Consider the following 24,540-nt stretch of genomic DNA (forward strand, 5'->3'; position numbering starts at 1 on the left):
CCTGCACAGATGAGTTTTACCCTTACTGTAAAGAGCTCCATCATGGCAGAGTTCCATCATGGTCTTCATTCTGTGGCTTTAGTCAATCTTTTAGGTACCCTGACCTCACACCATTGAGTGCCTGGAAGAGAAGGACTGAAACCTTGAACTTGATTTGACATTCTATGGGAGCCAGTGTAGGGTGCAGAGGACAGTTCTGATGTGTGCAAGGGAACCCCACATCTCCCTGAACAACATTATATGAAAGTTTATTGAGCAGGTGCTGTGTTTAATAGAACACAAGTTAGTTCGTATGTCCCAAGAACACAAATCACAAACCATAACATTGTAATTAAATTAAATTCTACTTTATAGGCGCCTAACCTATTTAAATATATATACAGAGTTTGAAATGCTAGCGCTAATCACTAGAGTCATTAATTATCTGATAAATTACACAGTAAAATATGAATTAGGTATCATTTTTTAAAAGATTTACTGAACGTCAAAAGACAGTGAAATCGCATGATAAACTAAAAATAATAAGGGGGGGAAAAGCCAAGTAACAATTCTTTTCAGGAAGCTTAGTAGAAATATGCTTTATGCCAGCCTGAGGTCCAGAGAAGCTGAAAGTGATCACAAACTGCATGTGATGGGAAGCTATAGCTTTGGTAAAAGGCACCATTGGGAGGTATTGGCCCTGCCATTGTATGGGGAGGGAAGTGTAAACGGGTTCAAACCAAAGCCCTTGCTCTGGCCACCAGACTCTGGCCTCGACCTGGGTCTCATGGAACTGAAGACCTTCCAACATGAAGGGGATGTGGCAAGCAAGAGTTGGAATCTGAAACCAGATCTTTTATTTTTTGTTTTATAGTAACACTTAGGGGCTCCAGTTGAGATTGGAGTTCGTCTGTTTGAATGTTCCCAAGACAGCGCTATCTATTTGGAACCCAAAGCAGTATGAAATCTGGGAGACTGTTCTTTGTAGCCTGGACTCACACTACTTTTTTTGTGTGGCAGTTTTCCATGATGTTAACACATCTTTGCCCATGGTAGCAATGGCAAGAGTGTTGGTGCAGACCAGCACAGATGGCTGTCATCATCATGTCATCTGGACCTTCTCTGAACAGGGTTAGACAACACGGTGCTTAAAATGCTGGTGCCCTGTACATGCTAGCTCTCCCACCACTGCTGCCACTGCTAGAGCTGCACTGGTGGGAGGCTTCCTGAAAAAATCTTGTGTACACACAATCTGTGAAGGACAAGCCCATAGGGTCCTTAAATACATCTCGTCCCCATTTTAATTTTCACTTATTTAAGCAGATTAGTTATACAGTCTCCTTCAGATTGTCGTCTTCATTTAAAAAGTCGTCGGCGGAATTTGTCGTCATTTTAAGCATTCTAATTGCCACCCAACCGAAATCCTCTGCTAGGTGATGAAGCTGCAGAACCCATCTACCATGGTCTGTTGTCATGGCTCTCCTATCTCTTCAAGCTGCCGGTCTCTTGTTCTGCTTAAATTCAGTATTTGCGCTGAAGCCTGAAGCCATCACCCCTGGATGACATTTCATACTAGAAAAAGCAATATGAACACGTTGATGGGACAGGAAATACAGTTCAGTGTTCATGTGTTCTACCGAAGTAGCCCTTCCTCAGCCTAACTTGAGCTTTGATGGAAAACAGAGAGTTTTGGGGCAATTATTTTTCAAGATAAGTGAAAAGTTAATATTCTTGATAAGCTAGGAAAGTCTGACAAAATCACTATGTGGCTAAATCAGATCAAGGGATTGTTACCTGAAGTAATTAGATACTTTTTATCAGCAGTTTTTGTATATTACACAATGTAAAACTTACCATGTTTCTCAGATTCAGGGAGAAGGCCTCAATTCAGCACAAGCATGTGCTTAAAATTAAAGCCCTTGTGCAAGTTCTTTACTAAATAGGGACAGTTTGCTGCACCAGGGCCTTACTGAGGTGGATCTAAAATACTTTTTTAAAAGGCTTTGAATATTCAAGGTCCGATTCTGCACCCTGTATCCAGACAAAACTCCCAGTCACTTCACGTGGGTGTTTTCCCTAAGCCAGGACTGCAAAATTGGGACGCCAAACAGTTAAAAAAATATTTCCCCCCTAAAAGGGGTGTGTGTGTGTGTGTGTGTGTGTGTGTGTGTGTGTGTGTGTGTAAATGTTCAAGGACTGCAAGGCTCCAAATGAAATTGAATCTGATGGAAAAAATCTAAAACCCGGGAAAATTAACATTCGATACAAATTATTGGGGGTGGGGGGGAAATGACACACAAAGCATAGAGACTCTGAAATTACACATCTGCCTGTACTACTGATGGGTTATTTATGGGGCGCACGCAGGATACAGCACATGACTTTTATTGATCGCTATGTTCTTAATGTGTTTAAAACTGCCCCACCAAGTGCCACGGTGCAGAGCAGTTCTACTGCTCAGTATAAAGAGCCAAAATGCTTCTGAATAAAATCCAGACAGTGCATCCCAACGTGTCAGAAAACACCCTCTAGCATAACACGTCTGTGCTGGTTGGGCTCCCCTGGTGAGGTTCTCTGCTATGCCTCTTACGGCCCTTTAAGCCCCCTTCATGCCCTCCAAACCCTGGGCTGCTCTGGGGGGCTGGAGTGGGGGGCTGGAGTGTCCCCCAGTATAAATTAGACAGTTCTGAAAGCTTGTTTAAGTTTCAGCAGCCTCTCTGGGCAGCAGCACTGCATGCTGTGGCCTCCCCCCGACACCCTTTCCCACCACCGCAGCTCTACCCACAGCACAAAGGCACCAGGGCTTTTAAGGGGGTCCTCAGAAGACAGCCTACAGCTGTCTTCTCCAGCTCCTGTGATGGGGTATGTTCCCAGGGCTCGATCAAGGGCTTTCAGATCCACCACTCCATCCCTTTTACCCACTATACAGGGGCTGGAGTAGAGGTGAGGATCTCACACTTTCCCTACATTACTAGGGTTAAAATATACCATTCAGTTAGTCATGTATGAATCACCTACCTCATCATCATCATAATCCCTCTCAGGAAGTTTCCTTGCTGGTGGTCCCATCTCATAACGGTTGCTTATCTCAAACCCTTGGTTGACTTGAGCAGCATTGCTAGTCTGGATTGTGGGAAAGATTTTGCCATTTGCAGCAGAGTTGATGGCAGAAGTATGTCCGGGTGTTTCTCTTTTATTTGAATAGTCCTCTCCCAGCAAATGCCTCTTCTCTGGACTTCTTTGCCTTTTATTTGCTCTTTAATGAAAAAGAAAATTATCTTTTCCAAGGCTTAACTTTTTAGATGTATCTTGATCCAGCTAACCCCCCCCCCCACTCCTTTCTTATTTTTCACTCTTGTCCCCCTTTTTGAAATATGCAATGAGAGTAATTATTGGTGCACGGGCTGTGTGCTATGACATCACTTGTTACAAAGGCCAGACAGTGCTGTTTATAAAGCAAGCCCCCAAACTTCTTATTACAAATATGGTTTAAGGTGCCAGGAGGGGCAGAGATCAGAGAAACTCCTTTCTATTTTGTCATAGGAAGCGGGAATTCTCCCTGACACAACACTAATTGCACTTGTAACTGTGTATGCAAATAAGAAACTGGTATGTTAATTTATACCCATTACAAAAGCTACTTTCATACATGCAATCAAGAAGCTGTATATGCAAAATATGCATGTAGAATTGCTGATTGTGTGCACAAATGCATATCTTGCATACACACCCAATCGCTTACAGCCATGTTGGTGAAATCCACCCACTCTTGGAGGGCTTGCAAGGTCCTCCACCCTGCAAATGCCACATTGTACTCCTCCAGGAGTGGGCAAGGGTAGAGTGACTATGCATGAGTAGCCTCCATATCTCCTGCTTGGCAGGTTCATAGGCTCCACGGCAATTCAGAATAGGCCAGTGCACAGGGAAGCACTGGAGCTGGGCTGAGAAAGGGGCCATTGGGTCTAAGCTTAGGCAGATCTGGTGGCTGGGAACCCCACATAAAAGATGCAGAGACAGCTGTTGCCATTCCAGCCTGTAGGCTGGAGTAGTGGCTGATGGGGTTGCCACCTCTGAGGTACAGAAAACTGCAACAGGCCTATTAGTTACATGCCAGAGACCCAACTACCCCACTATCATGCCAGGGCGCAGTGCAGGAGGTACCACCTCCCTCTGCCACCCATGCTAGGGTGAGGGACCTGCAGCCCCCAAGCCAGGCCCAGCCCAGCCCCTCTTCTTCCTGCAGCCTCAAGCACTCAGGCTATGCCCCCACCTTCTGCTGCTCTGAGCCCATGACCCCAGCCCCTGCTGCTGGACACTCCAGGTTGGTCCCCTCTCGTCTACCTGGTGGGTTGGCTTAAGGGCAGGCTGGCCCTGCAGCACGCCAGCCTTTTTGTTATTGCCACTCCCTGTCCCTCAACCATGAGTTGCCCGTGAAGCCAGTCCTGTCCCACCTTCTGGAGCTCACCCTCATTGGCTTCCCACCTGCCAGCCCTGGCTGCCCATTGGGGCTCAGTGCAGATGCAGCCCCCATCCCTGAGAAACTTTCTGACAAAACCTGGGACTTTTACTGTCCCAAGAAGACTTACAGATTTTCCATGACAGCTACTTCAAAAAAGGGATGATTCTGGGAAAACCTGGATAGGGGGCAACCCACGTGGCCAAGGAAGGCCACAGAGGTGCTGAATTGAGCTCCATAGTCTGTCCCTGGGCTCAAGGGGTGGAGTCTGACCTCCCTTCAGGCTGTGGGTTGGGGTGGAGATATGAATTTAGAGGTTTTAAGCAGGGGGAGGGGGTACATTTCAGCCATATCTGCATATTTTGGAAACAGACACCCAGGGCCAGATTCTCAACAAAGTGAGCACACATTTCTCATGACAAACTATTAGAGGGACACGTTCACAGGGACAAATACCTAACTTTCATGCAAAATGATGGTACTGATGTGTCCCAAATAGAGAGACCATTGCATTGGCAGCTTTAAAAATCTGGCCCCTCTTTTTGAAACTAGCCCATTCCGTAGAGCTTAGCAACCTCCTTTGTGTTCAAGCGCCTAGCAAGCAACTATTTGTACCTCACTGAAGTGAAAATGAGTCCTGCAATTAAGCCCAGGATAAGAGCCCCACACAGGACAGCCACAATGATAAGGATCAACAAGGAATCTGAAAAGAGAGAGATTAAACATTCATAGCAAACATGGTATACAAGGGAACCTCTCCTTTACTACAACAAGAATATATTCTGGAGTAAAATAGATTCTGTACCATCAAAACATATCTGTCTTTCATGCTGTTACTCTTGGGGCAGTGCTTATGAGATGGCCACCATCATGGATTGAACCAGTCTGCTCCAGAGCTAAAAGCATAAGCTGCTATAGTTTGAGCTAAAGCTCAGGGAGAACTGTAACACCTCATATCCGCTGTGAATCTGCAGAGGGAGCCCCCACAACACCAACTCACCAGTGGGTTACATACTTTCTCAGCTCAAAGGAAGCTCATTCAAAGCATCTGAGGCCCATAGCAGTTTGAACCCTGGATCAGCTCCCACTTACATGACATCGGCCATCTTATCTTGGCCAACACACTGGGGATTGAACTAGGAACCTCCAGAGCTAAAAGTATAAGTGACTACAGCGCGAACTAAAGAGCCAAACCTGTACAGGTAGGGATTATAACAATTCATGTCCTCTATGGATCTGCGTGGGGGAGGGGGAGACTCTTTAACACTCACCTGTGGGTTATACTTGCCATCAGCAAACTCCTGCTCCTGCATTAGACTCTGCTAGTAAAGACCCTTGCATGGGTGAAGAGTTCTCTTGAAGTAAATGGTCCTCAGCACATGTTCCATACCAGCAGATCCCAGTGCAGGCTCAGGGCCTAAGGTTGCAAATTAACCTCTATTGCAACCTCCTATTTACACTTGCTTGTGCCTCTCTGACATATTTTCTTTTTGAGCTGAAATGTCACCTGTTTGCTCTCAGTGAAAGCCTGGAGTTTTTGGAAAGTTGGAGAAAATCCCTTTGTACAGTTACAAATTATGGAAGGTTGGGAAAAAATACCCACTTTGGTAAAACTGAATTTTTTCTTCTGACTGGCTGCTATTTTCCAAATTTTGTTTGTGAAAACAAAACAAAAAAGCCCTGTTTTTCTACAGCTATCATCTCCCCCTCCCCAAATACTGGTAATTACAAATCATTAAAAAAATGTTTTCGTTCAATTGTTTTTTTTTGGGGGGGGGGCAGGAAGGAAAGTTCCAACTAGGTCAGCTCTGACCTTTTAAATTTTTATCTCTTCACAGGGGAGGAAGGATGGGCTTGTGGTGCAAGTATGAGCCAGACGACCTGGGTTTAATTCCCAGCTCTGCTACAGACTTCTTATATGACCTTGGGCAAATCATTTAAATACACTCTGCCTCAACTGTCTTTCTAGAAAATGGGGCTCAGACCACTTCCTGACCTCATAGGGCTGTTGTGTAGATTAAAGTTTGTGAAGACACTATAAACTCCTCAGTCAAGAATCATTGCGTTGATCAATTTGGGGAGGAAATGTCAGTAGGGAAGTTCTCTTTTACACTTGCTTAGGATGACATTTTTCTGATGCTTTTAGTTGTGTAATTGAAGCACCGTGGAATAATAAAAACCACCTGCCCAATGCCATAGTGCTGCAGCTATGGTTTTTCTGCATCTATAGTGTGGAGGGTTTTTTTTTTAAATCCACATGGAATTAAGCAAAATACGTTTGCACACCTCCATAATGCTGCAGCTTCAGTTTCTGCTTTAAGACAGAGTAATCAGAAACTTATTTGCTAACTTTGGTGAGTAAAATAACTTTTCATTGCTCTTTACTCCGGCAGAGTCAACACAACTAAGGGCAGATCTACACTAGAAGTGCTACATTGGCACAGCTGCGCCCCTGTAGTGCATCTGGTGAAGACACTCTATGCCGATGGGAGAGTGCTCTCCTGTTGGCATAATTCTCCACCTCCGTGAGCGGCGGAAGCTATGTCAGTGGGAGAGTGTCTCCTGCCAACATAGTGCCGGTGTGAACAGTGCTTAGGTCGCTGTAACTTGCATCGCTCAGGAAGGTGTCTTTTTCACACCCTGAGCCACATAAGTTAGATCAGCCTAAGCGGTAGTGGAGATGTGCCCTCAGAGAGAGTGAACTGGATTCCATTTCCTCTTGCACATTATTAATGCAGTTGCCTACTAAAATCCAATCACTTAGCTCTGTGCAGCTACACTCCAGGCAATGAGGGTACAAATGTTTACTCTGAAGATAGCAGGGAGGAGGGGACTATAATTGAGACTATCACACTGCCCACACAACCTTTAGTACTAGTAGTGCTGTCGCATTTTGGATCATGAGTTAGTCTGTTAAATGTATATCTTTGATAGACACCATCAGGTATGTGGGTGAGTTGATGTTGCCTTCTAAATTTTATTGTTAGAATTTCCCAAGATTGTCTTTAAATTCATAACCTTGCTGTTGCATTTGTGCATATTTTAAGCAATTGGTTTTCTTAATTGTTTTAGAAAAGGCATTAGAAGAACGAACCCAAAAGCCTTCTTAACAAAATTCATGCAGAGCATTCAACGGGGTCAAAAATTTCTTCCTCTTATAACACTGTGCTCATGCCTGGCCAGCTTTTCTGTGCTGTGTTAAAACTATTATTAGCCATTTCCCTAAACTTTCAGGCAAAACACGCAAAGGTTTTGAGGTCTTAGAGTTGAATACATACACAGGTTAAACGTATACCAATTTAAGAATTTAATTGGTGGGGGTAAGAGGAGTTGAAACATTCACACACAAATGCACCGTGCACTGAATTAGACCCCAGCCAGTCACAGTGATTAAACAGCCATAAGTGTCAATTCTTCAGCAAACTTCTCTCTACACAGGATGATACTGTAGGCACAACCCCTGAGAGGGATGAGGGGGACATTTCTCTCAAAACAGTATTTTCCTATCCTGTAAGATGTTGAAAAATTGGAGAGTTTGCAGATAAGACCCACAAGAATGAAGGTGCTCAATCTGTTCAACTATCAAAAAGACGATCAAGAGGTGACTTAATCATAGTGTATAAATACCTTCCTGAGGAGAAAATATGGGGTACTAAATGGCACTATAATGTAGCAGAGAAAGGTATGACGAGAACCAGTGGATGAAGTTAAAGCTAGACAAATTCAAACTAGAAATAAGGCATGAAGGATGATTAACCACTGGAACAAATTAACAAATTAACTACCAAGGGAAGTGGTGGATTCTCCATCTCTTGATGCCTTCAGATCAAGACTGGATGGTTTTCTGAAAGACGTGCTTTAGCCAAACACAAGTTATTGGGCTCAACGTAGGTGTAATTGGATGCAATTTGATAGCCTGTGTTCTGTAATCATCCTTCGCTGCTCCAGGCCAATGGGAGCTGCTGGAAGTGGCACGGGCTGAGGGACGTACTGGCCGCCGCTTCCAGCAGCTCCCATTGGCCTGGAGCAGCAAACCGCGGCCACTGGGAGCCGTGATCGGCCGAACTTGCGGACGCGGCAGGTAAACAAACCGGCCCGGCCCGCCAGGGGCTTTCCCTGCACAAGCGGCGGAACAAGTTTGGGAACCACTGATCTAATGGTTCCTTCTGGCCTTAAAGTCTATGATGCTTCTCTCCACATGGCTACAGGGCTCACGCTTTTTAACTCATCCTTCCCTAACTTTTTGTTGTTGTTAACATGGTGTGTTTGCATCTCCATATGTTACTAATGCTCACTCTACTATTGCAGGGTCTGCTCTGCAAGTAAAACATTGCTGGAAATCTTTCCAATAAGTAAACATCAGAAACTCTTGTACTCACTGTTGCTACAGTTTACTCCAGAGTAGCCCACATCACACCTAAACGATAGTAAAAGAAATGGAAACTGAGTTCATACTATTCAGTAGATGGTCATGAAACAATGGAACACTCCCACCCACCACCATTTTCTCTTATTGATGGGTTTCATATTTGTCATCTTATCTCTAAATCTACGTAGTTTCTCTGTGGTGATTTGGGTGAGAAGAAACAGTTGAGGAACACCAATTTCCTTTTCAAACTAAAATTTCTTTGTACAAGATTTTCAGACATGTCTCCATTTTTGAAGTACTCAACTTGATACACCTTAAAAGGGGCTGATTTTCAGAACATGCTGAGCACCCATCTATCAAGAGTCACTAGCCACTTCTGAAAAACTTGGCCTTTGTGTGTCATAGTCTTTCTTGGGCACCTGAGTGCCGACAGCTCCTCACTTTTCACCCAATGCTACCATTTTGAAATAAAACTTATGCTAGTGTCAGCATTAATTTTGCTGGTGAATGTAACAGGCATAGGAACAGCTGGATTGACAGAGAATGAGGAAGTTCTCTGTTTATCCAGAGGTACTGCCTGGGTAGTAGTATAGCTTCCCCACACTACTCCAGTAATGAGTTTCAACCCTGTCCTGGAGGAAGCACGTATAGAGGGAAACCCAAGCAAAATACCATAGGACTTATACTGGTCAGCACATGTGCCTCAATGGAAGTTCTGCCATGAATTTGAAGTAGTATAGCTCAGTCTTTGTTGCTTACTTAATGTCATTTAATTTGTGCAGTTTAGGGTTGTGATTCTAAAAGCAATATTGTCAACGCCATCCTGTTTTAAATAACGTGTTACCTTATCTTGATAGAACAAAGGAAGTAGCTGAGTACTCACTCCACGCAGTTTCCACCTTTGTTTTGGAAATTAGGAAGACATTGGCAAACTGGGGCACTGTTTGTATCCGTAACACAATGCATGTGCTTTTCTTTAGAACATGTGTTATCACAACCTACATTTTCAATGGAAAAAAAAAGAGAGTTGTTTTAAAGAAAGTCTGAAAATGGATATTCTGATATAGAGGCTTAATACTTCAATATGCAATATTTACATTTTTAGTTAACACAGAAGAAGGTGGCAAAACACACATGGTTTTTCCTGTCTCTTTATAAACTCACAGAATTCTGATTCGCCTCTGTGCTGTGTTATATCCTTAAGGGCTACAAAATGATCTTTTAATAGAAATACACACACAGAAAAGAAACTTAAATACAGGCACAATAACAGAAGAAAAAGTATCATTGCTTGGTTCCCACCAGTCTGCAGCCTTGCCAACTCTTGCGATTTTATCATGAATTCTTGCAAGAGTTGGTGTTTTCCCCAAAGCCTCAGCTCTTGGAATCAGTTAATTATATGAGAAATCTCAGCTAATAAAGCATGTTTCTAGTACTCGTGATTATGGAGAAAAACTTGAAAACATGAAGTGAATGTCTGGTAAAGGCTCCAAAACCAAAAGGCAAATAAGAACCCCAAATTCTTTATCTTCTGAAATCCCCTCGTGATTTTTGAATGCTTAGGGTTGGCAATGCTGTCATGTGCGGCACAGTCACAATACCACCCCTAAAGCCCAGCGGGCAGCAGAATCCTAGAAAGAGGATTAGGGGTAGCTGGACTGCTGGCTAGCTCTGGGTCGTGGTAAGGCAATGGGCAAATCTCAGTTTGAGGAGGACCATAGGCCCCAAGAAAATCTGCGAACTATCAGGGAAAATAATAATACTGAGTCCCACAGGCATGCTGGTAAGAGACAATATTTTATTCAATAGGTCCTGTCAAATGACAAAGACCTGCTATTTGTAAACCACTGGTATGCACGGTCAGGCTCCAGATTCTTTCAAGCCCAGCAGTCATGGTGGATTGACTCCTGAACTGTTTGCAAGGAGAGTAGATTGTCTACCCAATACTCAGCTGGCTCTGTGCTGCCAATACTGTGATTTCAATCATAATACGCATATGTTTTAAATTACTCATGTGCTTAAGAGCTTTGCTAAATTGGAATGGAATTACTTGTGATTAAAGTTAAGCACATGCTTAAGGCCACTGTTTCATCAGGGCTGCAATGCCCAATTTTCAGAGCTGCAGATGCTCAGCACCTGAGAAAATCCCTTTTTTTTCAAATGGTGCTGACAGAGTGCAACCAAGGAGGAATGAAGGTGGGGAAGGGAAAGCACAACCCATGATAAGAGCTTATAATGGTCACAAAGTTCTCACCTGAACAGCTTTTGTCTTCTGGGTTCTTCTTAGAAAATCCTGATTTACATTCACACGTTATTCTATCATTTTCCTTGCAAGTAGTAGTTGCCTCATCACACGGATAAATGTCACATGGTAAAAGTGCTAAAAACAAAATTAAATATTTCAAAGACTGATCATAAAGTAAAATCTATAGTTAGCAGTAGCCTTTAATACGAAGCAGTGTGCCTGCTTAATAACCTTTGTATTATAGTTAGTATTTCTGAATTCGGTTTTAAGGTATATGTAGGGTACAAATACCCCCGTCACCTTGAATTAACCCTTATAGTATTGGTGACCTTCCCAGCAATTGAACCATTCCCATCACAGGTGCTGATCTCTCATCTCTCCCTGCCTACAACAGGCCTGATCTGCCTCCCAGCAGCCTAACCTTCCCCAATGCCATCCAGAAAGAGTGATGTTCTGCCAGTACTTTAACAAAGAGCTCTGTGAAAATTTCTTCCCTTAACCCCTTTTTAAAAAAAGCATTCCACCCCCTGCCCTCCATACAGGGAGTTGCTCTTTAGTGGAGACTATTGATGGATGTAAAGGTGAGCATACATGTAAGTATTTGCAGGATCTGGGCTTATATTTAATATGTCATACAGTGTTCAATTTATATATAACTTGAAATTGGGATAGAAGCTCAGACTAGGGGAGGAGATCTATAATTGATTGGGGTTAGAAGAAACTTCCCCTTTGGATGGGTTATTCAGTAATTTCCACTATGGAGTTTCTTCTACCTTTTTCTGAGACATTTGGTACTGACCATGCAGAGACAGCATGCTGCATTAGGTTCACTTGATTGTCTGAACTAGCATAGAAATTTTTTATATTTCTATATTATTTAAAATTGATTCAGGAAAATAAACCTCAAAATGATACTCTGAAAATAAATCTCTCAGGATTTTGTTTAAAGTTGATTTCAAAAGCTATGGCTTTGCTTGATTTGCACAGCTGTAAGTGATGAAAAATGATTAAATGGCACTAATAATTCACTACGTACATCTTAGTTTAATTTTTCCATTTAGAATATTACAGCCTCATAAAAAAGGACTAGCATAAAATATTCTGTCCGACTCAAACTTCATAAATCAAACTTGCCGCACTGCTAGTGCTCAGGCACCCTGTGCACAGAAGGAATCTTCTTGAGAAGATAATTAGGCATCTTAAATTATTTAATAATTGACTATAAATAGAAGTGACTGAGCTGTAGATTTTAAAGATTCAGTTTTACAAAGCAATCTTAATCCACCATGACTCACAAGGAGTTCAAATCTATTGTAATTCAGGCAAAATTGAGTCACATCCTAGGTCAGCCTCTGAGCCCTCCCCCAAATTTTCAACAAAAGATTCATCTCAATTCCTAACTATGGGCTTAATCCTGCAAGGTGCTCAGTGAACTGACCTTGATCTAGCAAAGCACTTAAGCACATGCTTAACTTTAAGCATGTGAATAGTATTACTGGGTAAATATGCTGGCTTTGTTTTAGCAAGGCAATAAAGCACAAAAATAGTCACACTGAACTCAGTGGAATTATTCATGTGCTTAAAGTTAAACATATGCGTTAGCGCTTTACTGGCTAAGGACAGAAGGATTTGGCATCCATACAAATGAGCCCTAAGGCCCTACTCCTATCCTGCATGGATACAGGTCTCCATTTGCATGGAGCTCAGTGCAGGATCAGGGCATTGGTGTGCAAGTTTTATTTTTGCCAGAGCTGGTTAAAAATGTGAACATTTTTCATGAAAATTTTAGCAAAAAAAATCTTGTCCCTGTTTTTCCTTGAAAAATGTCAACATTTTTGAACTGGTCCCAGCTTCTGCTTATTTTGATACTGATACTTTTGCAGGAAATAGTAGAGAAAGTGCAAAACGTAACAAAAGATGTTCAGCTCTAAGCATTAATGCAATTTTCCTGCAAGTGTTGGTTGTTTTAGTAACATAAGAATTTCCATACTGGATTACACTGGTGAGATATCTAGTCCGGTACCTGGTCACTGTGGCCCCAGTTCAGGAAAGTGCTCAAGCATGTGCTTAATCCACCCCTATGCAAGAAAACACTTAAGCACATGCTTAAGTTAAGCATTTACTTAAATATTTTCTTAAATAGGATTGCTTGCCTAAATGTGGCCAATACCTGATGCTTCAGAGGATGGGGTAAGAAACGCCCTACTGGACAGTTATGAATAATCAGACAATAAAGAAGTTTCTTCCTCATTTGCCAGAAACACAGGAGTCATATTTATTTTATTTTTGTCCTGTCTAAAGGGAGGGACTATATTTTTATTACGTGTTTGTCCTGCACCTGGTACAATGGGTTCCAGGTCCATGACTAGGTGCTGTGATAATACAAACAATAAAAAATAATACTCCCATTAGCTACATAACCTGTAACATTTAGAAAAACATTCATTTTGGAAATGAATATTTCTCTTCTATTCCCAAATACAAATATAACATTGTCTGTGTCTCAAAAAGACAAGAAGTTACAGTGAATGGTTGAGTTTTCAAAGTAGATTAGGGGATTTAGACATAACTCATTAAAATTAATGGAGGGTATGTTTCTAAGAGCTTTGTCCTCATCGTCTTGGAAAATCTCAGCCAGTGTTCTTAGTGTAGTACTTACCTTGATAGCTATCAATATTGAAATTGGAATTGTCTTTCATTGCGTCTTTTATGAGGTTAGTAACATTTTCAGGAGTTAATTCTGTGGTCACTTTAAACATGTTCCTTACTGTCACACTAGTTCCTCTGGTCTCCGCTTTACTCTGTATTTTAGATTTTGCTGAACTTTGTCTGAAAAATAAATATCTAGTGTAATTGTAGAAAGTACCATAAACACCACATTTACTTTAACAACAGATTTTTGTAATCAATCAAACAGGCATATCATAGACAGCGAGAGCAGATTTGCCCACAGACACATTATACCACTATGCAGTGCCTCTTGGTTCTCACCCAGTGATAACATCTTGAGGGGGTGAAGATAATTCAGTCTCCACATCCCATTCTTTAGTCTCTGCTCTGCCAACAAGTGAGCCAATGAATGCCAAATGAGTTGCAACAGGATTTTATGAAATGGTCATTTGCTCACTAGAAATTAGACTGAGATCACAAATTCACTGACTACTGGTTATTTGCACCAACCTGGATCTTATGTCAACTGGTAACAAAGAGGTTGAAGATGCTCTATCCTACTTAGTAACATCTTGAGGCATCCAGTCCCTGTTGTAATGAGGTTTTCACTCTTAACCCTAATCATTACACTTTCAAGAGCCAGATTTTCAAATAACATGGGTGTACAATTGACCAAGTAATTTTTGCACATTGTGTTAAGTGCATATGTACATGAACAAATAAGTAAAAGGCTGAAATCAGAGTGGTCCTAAATGTGCCCCAAAACATTTTTCCCTCTTAATGCTGCTGAATACAATAGTAACTTTACTAAGGGCCAGAGTCTGATACCTATATTCATGATGAACAGGGTCTTATGCCATGTTTGTCTTACTCCATTGGCTATTATCAGTGGGAATACCCATGGAGTAAAGTGCTACTCAGCATAAGTAAGGTTCTTGGAATCTGGCCCTAAAAATTTACGTACCACATCAATACCATATTCTACTCTCATATTTTTGCGAAACTCCCATTGTTACTAGAGGGAGTTCTGCTGTGCATCAAGGGGTATGTAGGATATTGTCTCAGCTCACCCTACACACAGGATGAATCTGAAACTTCTGATGTTAAAATGTGTATGTTCCAAAGTGCGCCACATTCCCAAAAGCAAGAAGTCCCCACTGATCTGAAACCTCGTTTAGCTGAGTTCATTTCATATTGCTCATCTCATTTGATTAAATGAGGATTGACAGTATATAAGCTGGGGCAAACTAAGAAAGCAATGTGAGCTATGCGTTCTGTGTCTATGCTATGTACACAAAGAGAGATCACACACACACACACACACACAGAGGAGCTGCTGAACTTACTTTACATCCTCTATTATCGTCTGTTCATAGTCTGTCTCATTTCTGAAAGTTGTGTTGAACTATGAAAGATAAAATGAATTTGGTTTATACCTTTGTAAGACCACAGAACAAAATAGCCAAGGAAAATGTGCGGGGTTCATCTCTCTCAGAGCCAGTTAGGGAAATTAAAGGCCCAGAGCTCCCCAGGCCATGTCCAGGCAAATTCCTATTGACTCCTAAGAGAGGTCGGCCTAAACAAGGAATGCCGGAGTGGGCCATACAATTATGAGTATAATAATAAATGACCACTACATACAGACACTGTAGGGGGCACCATCCTCCCAGGCTTCACTCTTAAAGAGATGCCTCTGTGCACAGATCTTCCTCATCCAGCTTGGACAGAGGGGGAGGGGGACTCAGCCACCCCGGCGGAACCAAAACCCTGTTCCCCACAACACTATGGAGGGGCATCCTTGGGCCTCTGATATCCATGGTGAGGAAGCAGATCAGGGACGGAGCCAGGGGGTGGGTTCAGGATGAACATCATTTCCCTCCCTGCCCCCTTGGCAAGCGGTGAATGGTTAGTGGAGTCTGAAGCCGTGGTAACTTTTCTGTGCCTCCACCTCCGCCCCATCTAGCCCCCAACCATGTGCACTGAAGCTTTCCCCCCACCACGTAAGGTAGGGGGAGGTTTCCCAGAAGCACTGGATAATGGAGGAATCCTTGGTAGCAAAGGTCCAATGGAGGTTCACAGCTAGAGAGCATGTGCAGGATAGTGAGCCCAGGAGATGTTCCTGTTCCTCCAGCAGATGACAGATATTCATGTGGCTCCAGGAGGTTTAGTGGCTGAGCCCCCTTCTTATGGCAGAAGGATGTGTGTGTGCGGGCACACTCATACACAGATTCCATCCCCCTGGCTGAAGTACCCAGGAAAAATCCCACAATGGGAAACTCATAGTGGCTTCTGTTCCTAGACCTCCTCACACAGGTTTCTTAGCAGGAGGGGAAGATCTCCCTTCCCTTCACCAATCAGTGCCACGTGGGGCACCAAGAAGCAGCTCTTATGATGAGCAAATCTATCATCATAGTCCATTAAAGAACACTAGTATAATCACCCAGTATATCCCACTTCCCCAGGAAAGATGTTCCAAGACTTCATTCAACGTTTATACAACTGCACATGGTGTTTAACATTCCCCTCATTCATACTATTCATCTACTTATGGAACAGAAATTAGGACTCTTATGTAGGTGCCTAAATCCATATTTAGACATCTAAACTTTAAGCACCAATGTCTGAAAATGTTGGCCTTTACTTATGGTCATATGGTAGGAATACTTTTTCCTGTATAAAACTGTAACCGACTTTGACTCTTATGAATGAGAATTACTGTCTCGAACCTGCTGATGATGTTCAAATAGTTATCACTGAGTAGGATCATGTTTACTATGATGTAGGAGGTTATTCCAATCAAGGCATGAGGCTTCACAAAAAGTACAGAATTTGTAATAAGAAAATAAATATGTATTCGTCCACCCTCCTTGTAGAAACATTTGAATTAAAAAAAGGGTGCAGATACAGCAGCCCTAGGATACAGGTTCCCAGAGCTTTAAAATTGTACAGATTCGAGGTATACAATAGAGCTGGTCAGAAAATTTCCAGTTGAACAGTTTTCCAGCAGAAAATGCTATTTTGTCAAAAATTTTAAATGTTTTGCAGGAATATGTCGATTTCTATAAAAGTTGCAATGGAAAAAAATGGAGGTGGTGGTGGATTTTTCCCTTCTATCAGCCAGGGGGGGTTCCCTCTCCACCTCAGACTTCCTCCTGTCGCCAGTCTGGGGGTTTCTCCCTCCTCCTCTCTGCCACCTTAAGTCAGCCAGGAGGAAGGAGCAGTGCAAGGGGACAGGTGCCAGCAGCATTGATATGTTCCCAAATGGGAATTTTCCCTTTCATGGGAAATTCTGAAGTTCGACGTTTTGATCCGATTTGGAACAAAACAAAATCTTGCACACTTGGAATTCCCTGTGGGACAGAAATCCCATTTGTTGGCCAGCTCTACTATACAAGGCGAAATCTTGGTTTCTTATCTATGAAAGAAAGGGAACAATACTTCAGGCACAACCTATACTGCCAAACTCAGTTTCTTATCCGCCTCTAGGCCCTTTCTGCACCACCGCCTGCCCCCAGACTGCATTCCCTGCACCAACTCTTATTTAATACCTTGGAGAGGGTTTCCAACCTGCCTTGCTCTTAAAGGGACAGCACCCTGTCATAGAGTCTGTTTGTTTTACATTCTATGGGACTTTTTCATAAGGGAAGCGAGTAAGCAAATTAGGGCAAATTCTGATCTCCGACACGTACATGCAACTTCCACTGACTTCAGTAGGAATGATGTGTGTACATATCTGAGGGTAGAATTTGGCTGTCGTGTAAAGGAGTCTAGACTTATGTAGCATATCCCGTGATGGAGATACGGGAAGGTGTAAGTTACGCTGATCGAGACTCCACTTTGAGGCCCCATATCTTCCTGCACATATCTCATTCCAGGAAGCAGATCTCAAGATTAAATATATATGGAAAAAATTTTTAAATGACTCACAAAATCGGTGACATTTCTGTATAAATCCCCATACTCCGGAGAGTTTTCATTTGCCATGCTGTCGGTATACGTTATTTTCAGTGCAAACTGTCCAGGGAATACTTTCCCTAAAAATAAATCATTAATTCATTACACTGCATTTGTAATAAACAGGGTTACAATGTTGGGTTATCCATGTTTTAGAGATGGGAAGCAGCTCTACATAGGATCCATATTTGCTAATTTTCTTCTATTGGAGGAGACAGGAAGGGATAAGTATTCACTTAACCAACCCTTATCAACAAAGGGCTAAACCCTGCTATCAGTGGGCACGGAGGGAAGAAAAACTGATGTAGTTCTTCTACTAAAATAATGTTAAACTATGAGTATGACTCAATGCAGACAAAAGCAGGATATGTCTAAGTATTACAGCATTTAATGGCATAAGCCAAGATTTTCATAAATGGGTGCCTAGGTGTCGACATGGGATCCCCTAGGGATCAATTCTGGGTCCGGTTCTATTCAATATTTTCATCAGTGAATTAGATAATGGCACAGAGAGTACACTTATAAAGTTTGCAGAGGATACCAAGCTGGGAGCGGTTGAAAATGCTTTGGAGGATAGGATTAAAATGCAAAATGATCTGGATAGTGGATCAAAAGCTAAATATGAGTGAACAGTGTAACACTGTTGCCAAAAAAGCGAACATCCTTCTGGGATGTATTAGCAGGAGTGTTGTAAGCAAGACACGAGAAGTAATTCTTCCGCTCTACTCCACGCTGATTACTCCTCAGCTGGAGTATTGTGTCCAGTTCTGGGCACTACATTTCAGGAAAGATGTGGACAAATTTGAGAAAGTCCAGAGAAGAGCAACAAAAATGATTAACAGTCTAGAAAACATGACCTATGAGGGAAGATTGAAAAAAACTGGGTTTGTTTAATCTGGAGAAGAGAGGACAGAGAGGGAAGAAAAGACTCAGAGGGGACATTTTTCAAGTACATAAAAGGTTGTTACAAGGAGGAGGGAGAAAAATTAACCTTATCCTCCGAGGATAGGACACGAAGCAATGGGCTTAATTTGCAGCAGGGTAGGTTTAGTTTGGACATTAGGAAAAACTTTCCAACTGTCAGAGTAGTTAAGCACTGGAATAAATTGCCTAGGGAGGTTGTGGAATCTCCATCATTGGAAATTTTCAAGAGCAGGTTAGACAAACACCTGTCAGGGATGGTCTAGATAATACTTAGTCCTGCCATGAGTGCAGGGCACTGGATTAGATGACCTCTTGAGGTCCCCTCCAGTCCTATGATTCTATGACATATGGATTTGGGGGCAGATTTTCAAAGGTATAGAGGTGCCCAAAGGTGTCTAATGATTGAACTCATGGGTGTTAGGTGCCTAACCTGCTTGGTGCCAATCTGCACCTCTAGACACCTAAATAACTTTGAAAAGCCGGCCCTTAGGCACCTAAGAGGCCTAATTTCCCCAAATGCTGAGCACCCAGCAGCTCCTATGCAGTCCCACTTCCACAGGACTCGGTGGGTACTCACCAGTTTGGAAAATCAGGCCATTTTTTTAGAAGCCTATTTTGGGCACCTGTGTTTTTACAACCTTGGCCATAAATATTAGCTTCTACTTACCCCAGGATTTCTGTCTGCTTTTCACACAATTTAATCCACACCCTTAGCGCTGTGGGAGTGCAATTTTTTCTAATGTGTTTAATCCTTTTGTTTCAATAATGTTTCAGGAGATAAAATAGGTCAACCCAATGGGAACTATTTGCAGAGTAAAGTACTACTCAGCGTGGGTCAGAGTGGAGGAGACTTGCCCAGACCATGTACATTTTCACTGAGAAAATTAGAATGAGTATAGAAAATGCACCACTGTCTGTGCAGTGGATTCAGAAAATGGATCACCCCCAACTCACCTTCCTGACATCCTAATGTTGTGTAGTAGTATTCGGACAGGCACTTGCACATATAACCTGGATGTAGGTTAATACACGTAGCACTGCTACCACATGGTTTATTTGCACAGGGCAGAGGTGCTTCTAAGAGGAAAGATATTGACACAGCTGAACAACGCACTAGACCAGGAGGATGGAAACTTTTAGTTTTCCTCCTATTAAACTATTCATGCCTCAAGAAGATTCAAACACTTAAACATTCCGTATGACAGCAAGCCAAATCCTCAGCTGGTGTAGAATATATATAGATAGATATTACCTATCTCATAGAGACCCCAAGAGGTCATCAAGTCCAGTCCCCTGCCTTCACTACTGATTTTGCCCCAAACCCCTAAGTGGCCCACTCAAGGAGTGAACTCACAACCTTGGGTTTAGCAGGCCAATGCTCAACCCACTGAGCTATCTCTCCACCCCATTGACTTCCATGGAGCTATGCCTGTTTACAGCAGCTGAGGATCTGGCCCAGCATGCAACAGTGAGGCCACAGATGAATCATGATATGCAATCAACTCTAAACCTGAAAGTTTTCCTCTAAGCAAACAAGGCCAAAAAGGACTCATGATTTGCCCTTGGAAAAATTATTTATTCTCATTGGCTGTACGTACCGTAGGATTTTTTACATTGTGCATCCAGCACCAGAACAGACATTTTACTATCATTTCGCTGTCTTAACCTAGTGCTTCCACTGTTGCTAGCACTTGTGGAACTGCACTGGCCCTAGACAAATGATGCAAAAACTTCTAGTGGAAAACAAGCCTCTTTCATGTCTCACTTTCACTATCAGTGCAAGGTGGATAAGAGAACCAACTGTATAATAAGACCACATCACAGATATATCAGTTACCTGATGTACGTCTAGAGCTCTGAACATGTAACATGGTATATAATTGGTAGTAGAATATTATCTAGTGATCTCCAAATTCAGACATGCTAGGGGTGTATTTGGAGATCACAAGATAATCTCAAAGTCTTTATTTGTCTCAATCCTAATTGCTATTGGTTAGATCCTTACAGGTGCAGACCACTCAGCTCTGATCCAGCAAAGCATATAAACACATGCTTAAACTTCAAGCACACGGAGAAGTGATTTGCTGGACTGGGGCCAGAATGCTCAGCAACTTGAAGGAATGAGCCCTTAATGCCTTCTGATGGCCTAAGGCATTTGTTAGAAAGACGTATATTCTGCTCAGAGTGAAAATAGTTCTTTTTCATTCACTCGTGAAAGATAAAGCTCCCAAACCCATCCAGTCTTTACACAAGCAAAACTCCCATTGAAACTTATGGGAGTTTGCTAGAATAAGGGGAGAGCAAGTATCTTTGCAGCTTTACTGCTAACCTCACATGTATCCCATTCCTCTTGGTACCCTCCTTACCTGTTGTAGCTGGGGGTGCTGTCGTAACGGGTAGTTCTGAAAAAGATTGAACAATTCTTAAAATGCAAACACCACTGCAACATTCTGGTAAATTTATATAGACACAGGACCTGATCCTGCCATTATGTGTCATTGAATTCCCATGCATTTGTGCACCAAGTTTTGGGCCCACAGTCTATTATATTTCAACTTGCTGGGAGTTGTGAGGTACTTGTCCATTTGCTGTAAACCTTCAACGTGCTAACATGTGACATTTACCCTACTGTACACATTTACATATTGGGTTAAATTGATCCTTGGAGTAAGTCAGTGTAACTCCATTGTGAGAGTGACACCAAATCACACCAATGGGGGTTTAGTCTATTATATTTTTTGGGGGGCGGGGAGGAATAATCAAGTATACATGGTAGAGCATGGGAGCAATTTAAAGTTTTACTGGTTTGGAAGATATTTGTTTTCTTTATGTCAGGTAAGTATCACCTGTTGCCCAGTATAGCCAACCAGGCCCAGATCCTGCAAAGGTTATGCACTTGCTTCACTTTAAGTATATGAATAGTCCCAAATAAATGCAATGGGACTAGTTACATGATTAAAGTTAAGCAAGTGCGTAAGTCTTTGCAGGGCCTTAATTAGTTTCCTGTATTGTCTGTGTTGGTCTTCTCCACAGCAAAGGGAGAGAGGAACACTTTGTGCATAGTCAGTTTCACTGCTTCCTCTCTTGTTTGTGTGGGTCTCACATGGCAATGAGGGAGAGGAAAATGTAATTGTAAAACCCCAGAATTTGGCTGAGGAGCTTAGGGTCTGGTGTAGGACTTGAAACGACTTTGAATTCCTTTTTGTAAATTACTAACTTCCCAGTTAGCAGTGTCCCTTTAATATCACCAGCTACTGAACTGGCTGCTCAGAATTATATTATCATTATTTATTAATTCTAATTATTTCCCCACAGCATCTTGTTTGGGTCAGGTGCTTTTACTCCCCTAAGTGATCAATCCCTTCCATTTCTCCATGCTTACTTGTTGTCATTGGGGGAGCTGTGGAAGAGTTAGTTCCTATGAAAAAAGGAAACAAAATCTTAGAATACAAGGAAATGGTAAATGTATAAACGCCATCGGGTCTGAACTTTGCAAAGGCAAATAGATGACATGGCAATTTTAACTCCTTAGCAACTGGGATATGTGCTGTCCTTGTCCACTGGTCACATCACTGTTTCAAATGTTACCATGGAAAATAAGTTTAATTCCATAAAGGCTGAATATGAAACCACCAGGGTTAATTGGTGGGAACAAAACCTAGACTGTCAGCACCAAGGATGAATTCACCCCTGTACAGGGCACCAGTATGTAGCCTAGGCACCAAGTAAACTCTCTGCTCCAGATTTACAAAGAGTTTAGCTGCCTATAGATGCCTGATGGGATTTTTAAAAATGCTTTTATTTCAATGGGATTTAGGCTCTACACACCTGAAAACCCCACTAGGGGCCTATTTGCATCTTTAGGTACCCAAATACCTTTGATAATCTGGCCCTTACTCCTTCCACTTTTTTCTATCTGGCACAGGAGGGGAAGGTATGGTACAGTGATGTAGAAAAGTGATTAAATCAATCTTAAAATGCAAATCCCACTAGAACAGTCTGGCAAATATATGCTGATTTAAGGCTTGATCTTGCTGGCATTGAAGGCCTTGTCTACACAGGGAGTTATTCTGAAATAGCTATCCCTGATTAGCTTCCAGAAAAAGAATGCTTTATTCTGAATAAACTTAATCCACTTGGGAAGCTTAATCCACTTCCCAAGTGGATTAAGCTAATTCAGAATAAGAGCAGCCACACATGGAGTTCATTAGAAACAGATATTCTGCCTTAAATTCATAGCCTGACTTAATCCAAATTAAGCTTCCCTTTGTAGGCAACCCCAAAAGTTGAAGGCAAAACTCCAGTGGGAATGGGTGTTAAAAGTGAGGTTGGAATATAAAATAAAATTATCCAAATGCTACATGAATATTACAAATTCTACCATGGACACTACAAATTAATATACTTTTTAAAGTATATATTATATTCTCTCCAACTGTTGAATTTGAAGGTGTCAGTGATATTTGCTGAAAGAGGAAAAAAAGGAAAAACAAATCTCTAAAGATACAAATTCCATCTGATAGCCACCAACCAGCCATTTGGAATTTTAAAGAGACATTGTACATTTAAAAATAATATTGGTGTCTTACTTCCCCCCCCCCTTACTATTGTTACATGGAACTAACTTGATTGTTTCTGAAAGTGACCAGAAGAGGATACATTGGGATCAGAGTCAGACGGCACGTGATCAAGACTTGTTACTGAATTTGGTCTGATGGTTGGATCGTTAGCTTTCCCAGCCTGGGCCGGGTACTGATGGGGAGTGCGACAAGAACGCTGATCCAGTGTTTGATCGCTGTCTTGCAGGTTGAGCAGGCCGGGTTCAGGAAAGGACGTAGTACCTGTGATCAAGTCTTGGCCTTGACCAACTTGATCAAAAATGGTTTTCAACAAAATCTAAAGACAGGAACAGTCTTCCTGGATTTGACCACTGCTTATGACATGGTTTGGCGCAGAGGCCTTCTGTGTAAACTCTTTCGAGTTGCGCTGCTTTGGGTGGTTGAAGTTTTAGAGCTCTTCCTCCAAAATAGGCAGTTCAGAGGACATATGGGCAACTGTTGCAGATCCTGGAAATGTCAGATTAACAGTCCTCAAGGTTCACTTCTTTCACCAATACTGTTCAATGTGTTTATCAATGACTTGCCAGCAACACTCTCGCGCAAGCTTATCTATGCCGAGAACATCTGCTGCAGCTATCAAGCTCAGTCCTTCTCAGAAACTGACCAAGTCCCGAATGATATGAAGCTCACGGCAGACTTTTTTAGTACATGGCTCCTGCAGCCAAGCTTTCCCAAGACGGTTTCTATCATATTTCATCTGCATAATGCAAGTCCAAGCCATGAGTTAAATACTTTTTTAAACGGCGAACGCCTGCAGCACTACTCAAACCCGGTTTACCTCGGCGTCATATTGGATAGATCACTGACGTACTGCAACCACTTGAAGACAGCAGCCAAAGTTAGTCGTTAGAACAACTTGCTCAGAAAACTGGCCAGCTCAACCTGGGGTGCAAGCGCCCAGATACTTAGAACCTCAGTCCTTGCCCTCTGCGATTCAACAGCAGAGTAATGCGCTCCTGTCTGGTGTTGCTCGTCTCACACGGGGCTGGTTGATGTAGAGCTTAACAAAGCTATGCACATTGTTACCGGCATTTTATGTGCAACTCCGTTGCTGTGGCTGCCAATACTTAGTAACAAAGCACATTCGCTGTGAGGGGGCTTCCATCATGCTTAGGGTGACCAGATAGCAAGTGTGAAAAATCAGGACGGGGGTGGGAGGTAATAGATGCCTATATAAGAAAAAGCCCCCAAAATCGGGACTGTCCCAATAAAATCAGGACATCTGGTCACCCTAATCATGTTCCTGGCTAAGATCCATGAGAACAGCAACTTGCCTCTGTACTCAGACCGCTTCAACCACCCTCCAGTTCGCCTGTCTTCTAGA

At 42.3% G+C, this 24,540-nt stretch overlaps 1 protein-coding gene across 1 annotated transcript; it reads right to left on the minus strand.

Moving 5' to 3' along the window:
* Positions 1-403: 403 nt before the first annotated feature.
* MUC13 (mucin 13, cell surface associated) lies at positions 404-21,989 on the minus strand. Its single transcript, XM_029910507.1, has 12 exons — positions 21,980-21,989; positions 20,964-20,999; positions 19,552-19,674; positions 17,647-17,753; positions 15,066-15,124; positions 13,709-13,878; positions 11,059-11,184; positions 9,688-9,802; positions 8,815-8,852; positions 5,051-5,138; positions 2,998-3,235; positions 404-1,551 (listed from the first exon to the last, which is right to left on the minus strand). The coding sequence occupies exons 1-12, from the start codon at positions 21,987-21,989 to the stop codon at positions 1,501-1,503; spliced, it is 1,161 nt and encodes a 386-aa protein (XP_029766367.1). The 3' UTR covers positions 404-1,500.
* Positions 21,990-24,540: the final 2,551 nt, after the last annotated feature.

The sequence above is a fragment of the Terrapene carolina genome, unplaced genomic scaffold (assembly GCF_002925995.2).
Source record: "Terrapene carolina triunguis isolate 2854851 unplaced genomic scaffold, T_m_triunguis-2.0 Scaffold62, whole genome shotgun sequence".
Classification (NCBI taxonomy): Eukaryota; Metazoa; Chordata; order Testudines; family Emydidae; genus Terrapene; species Terrapene triunguis.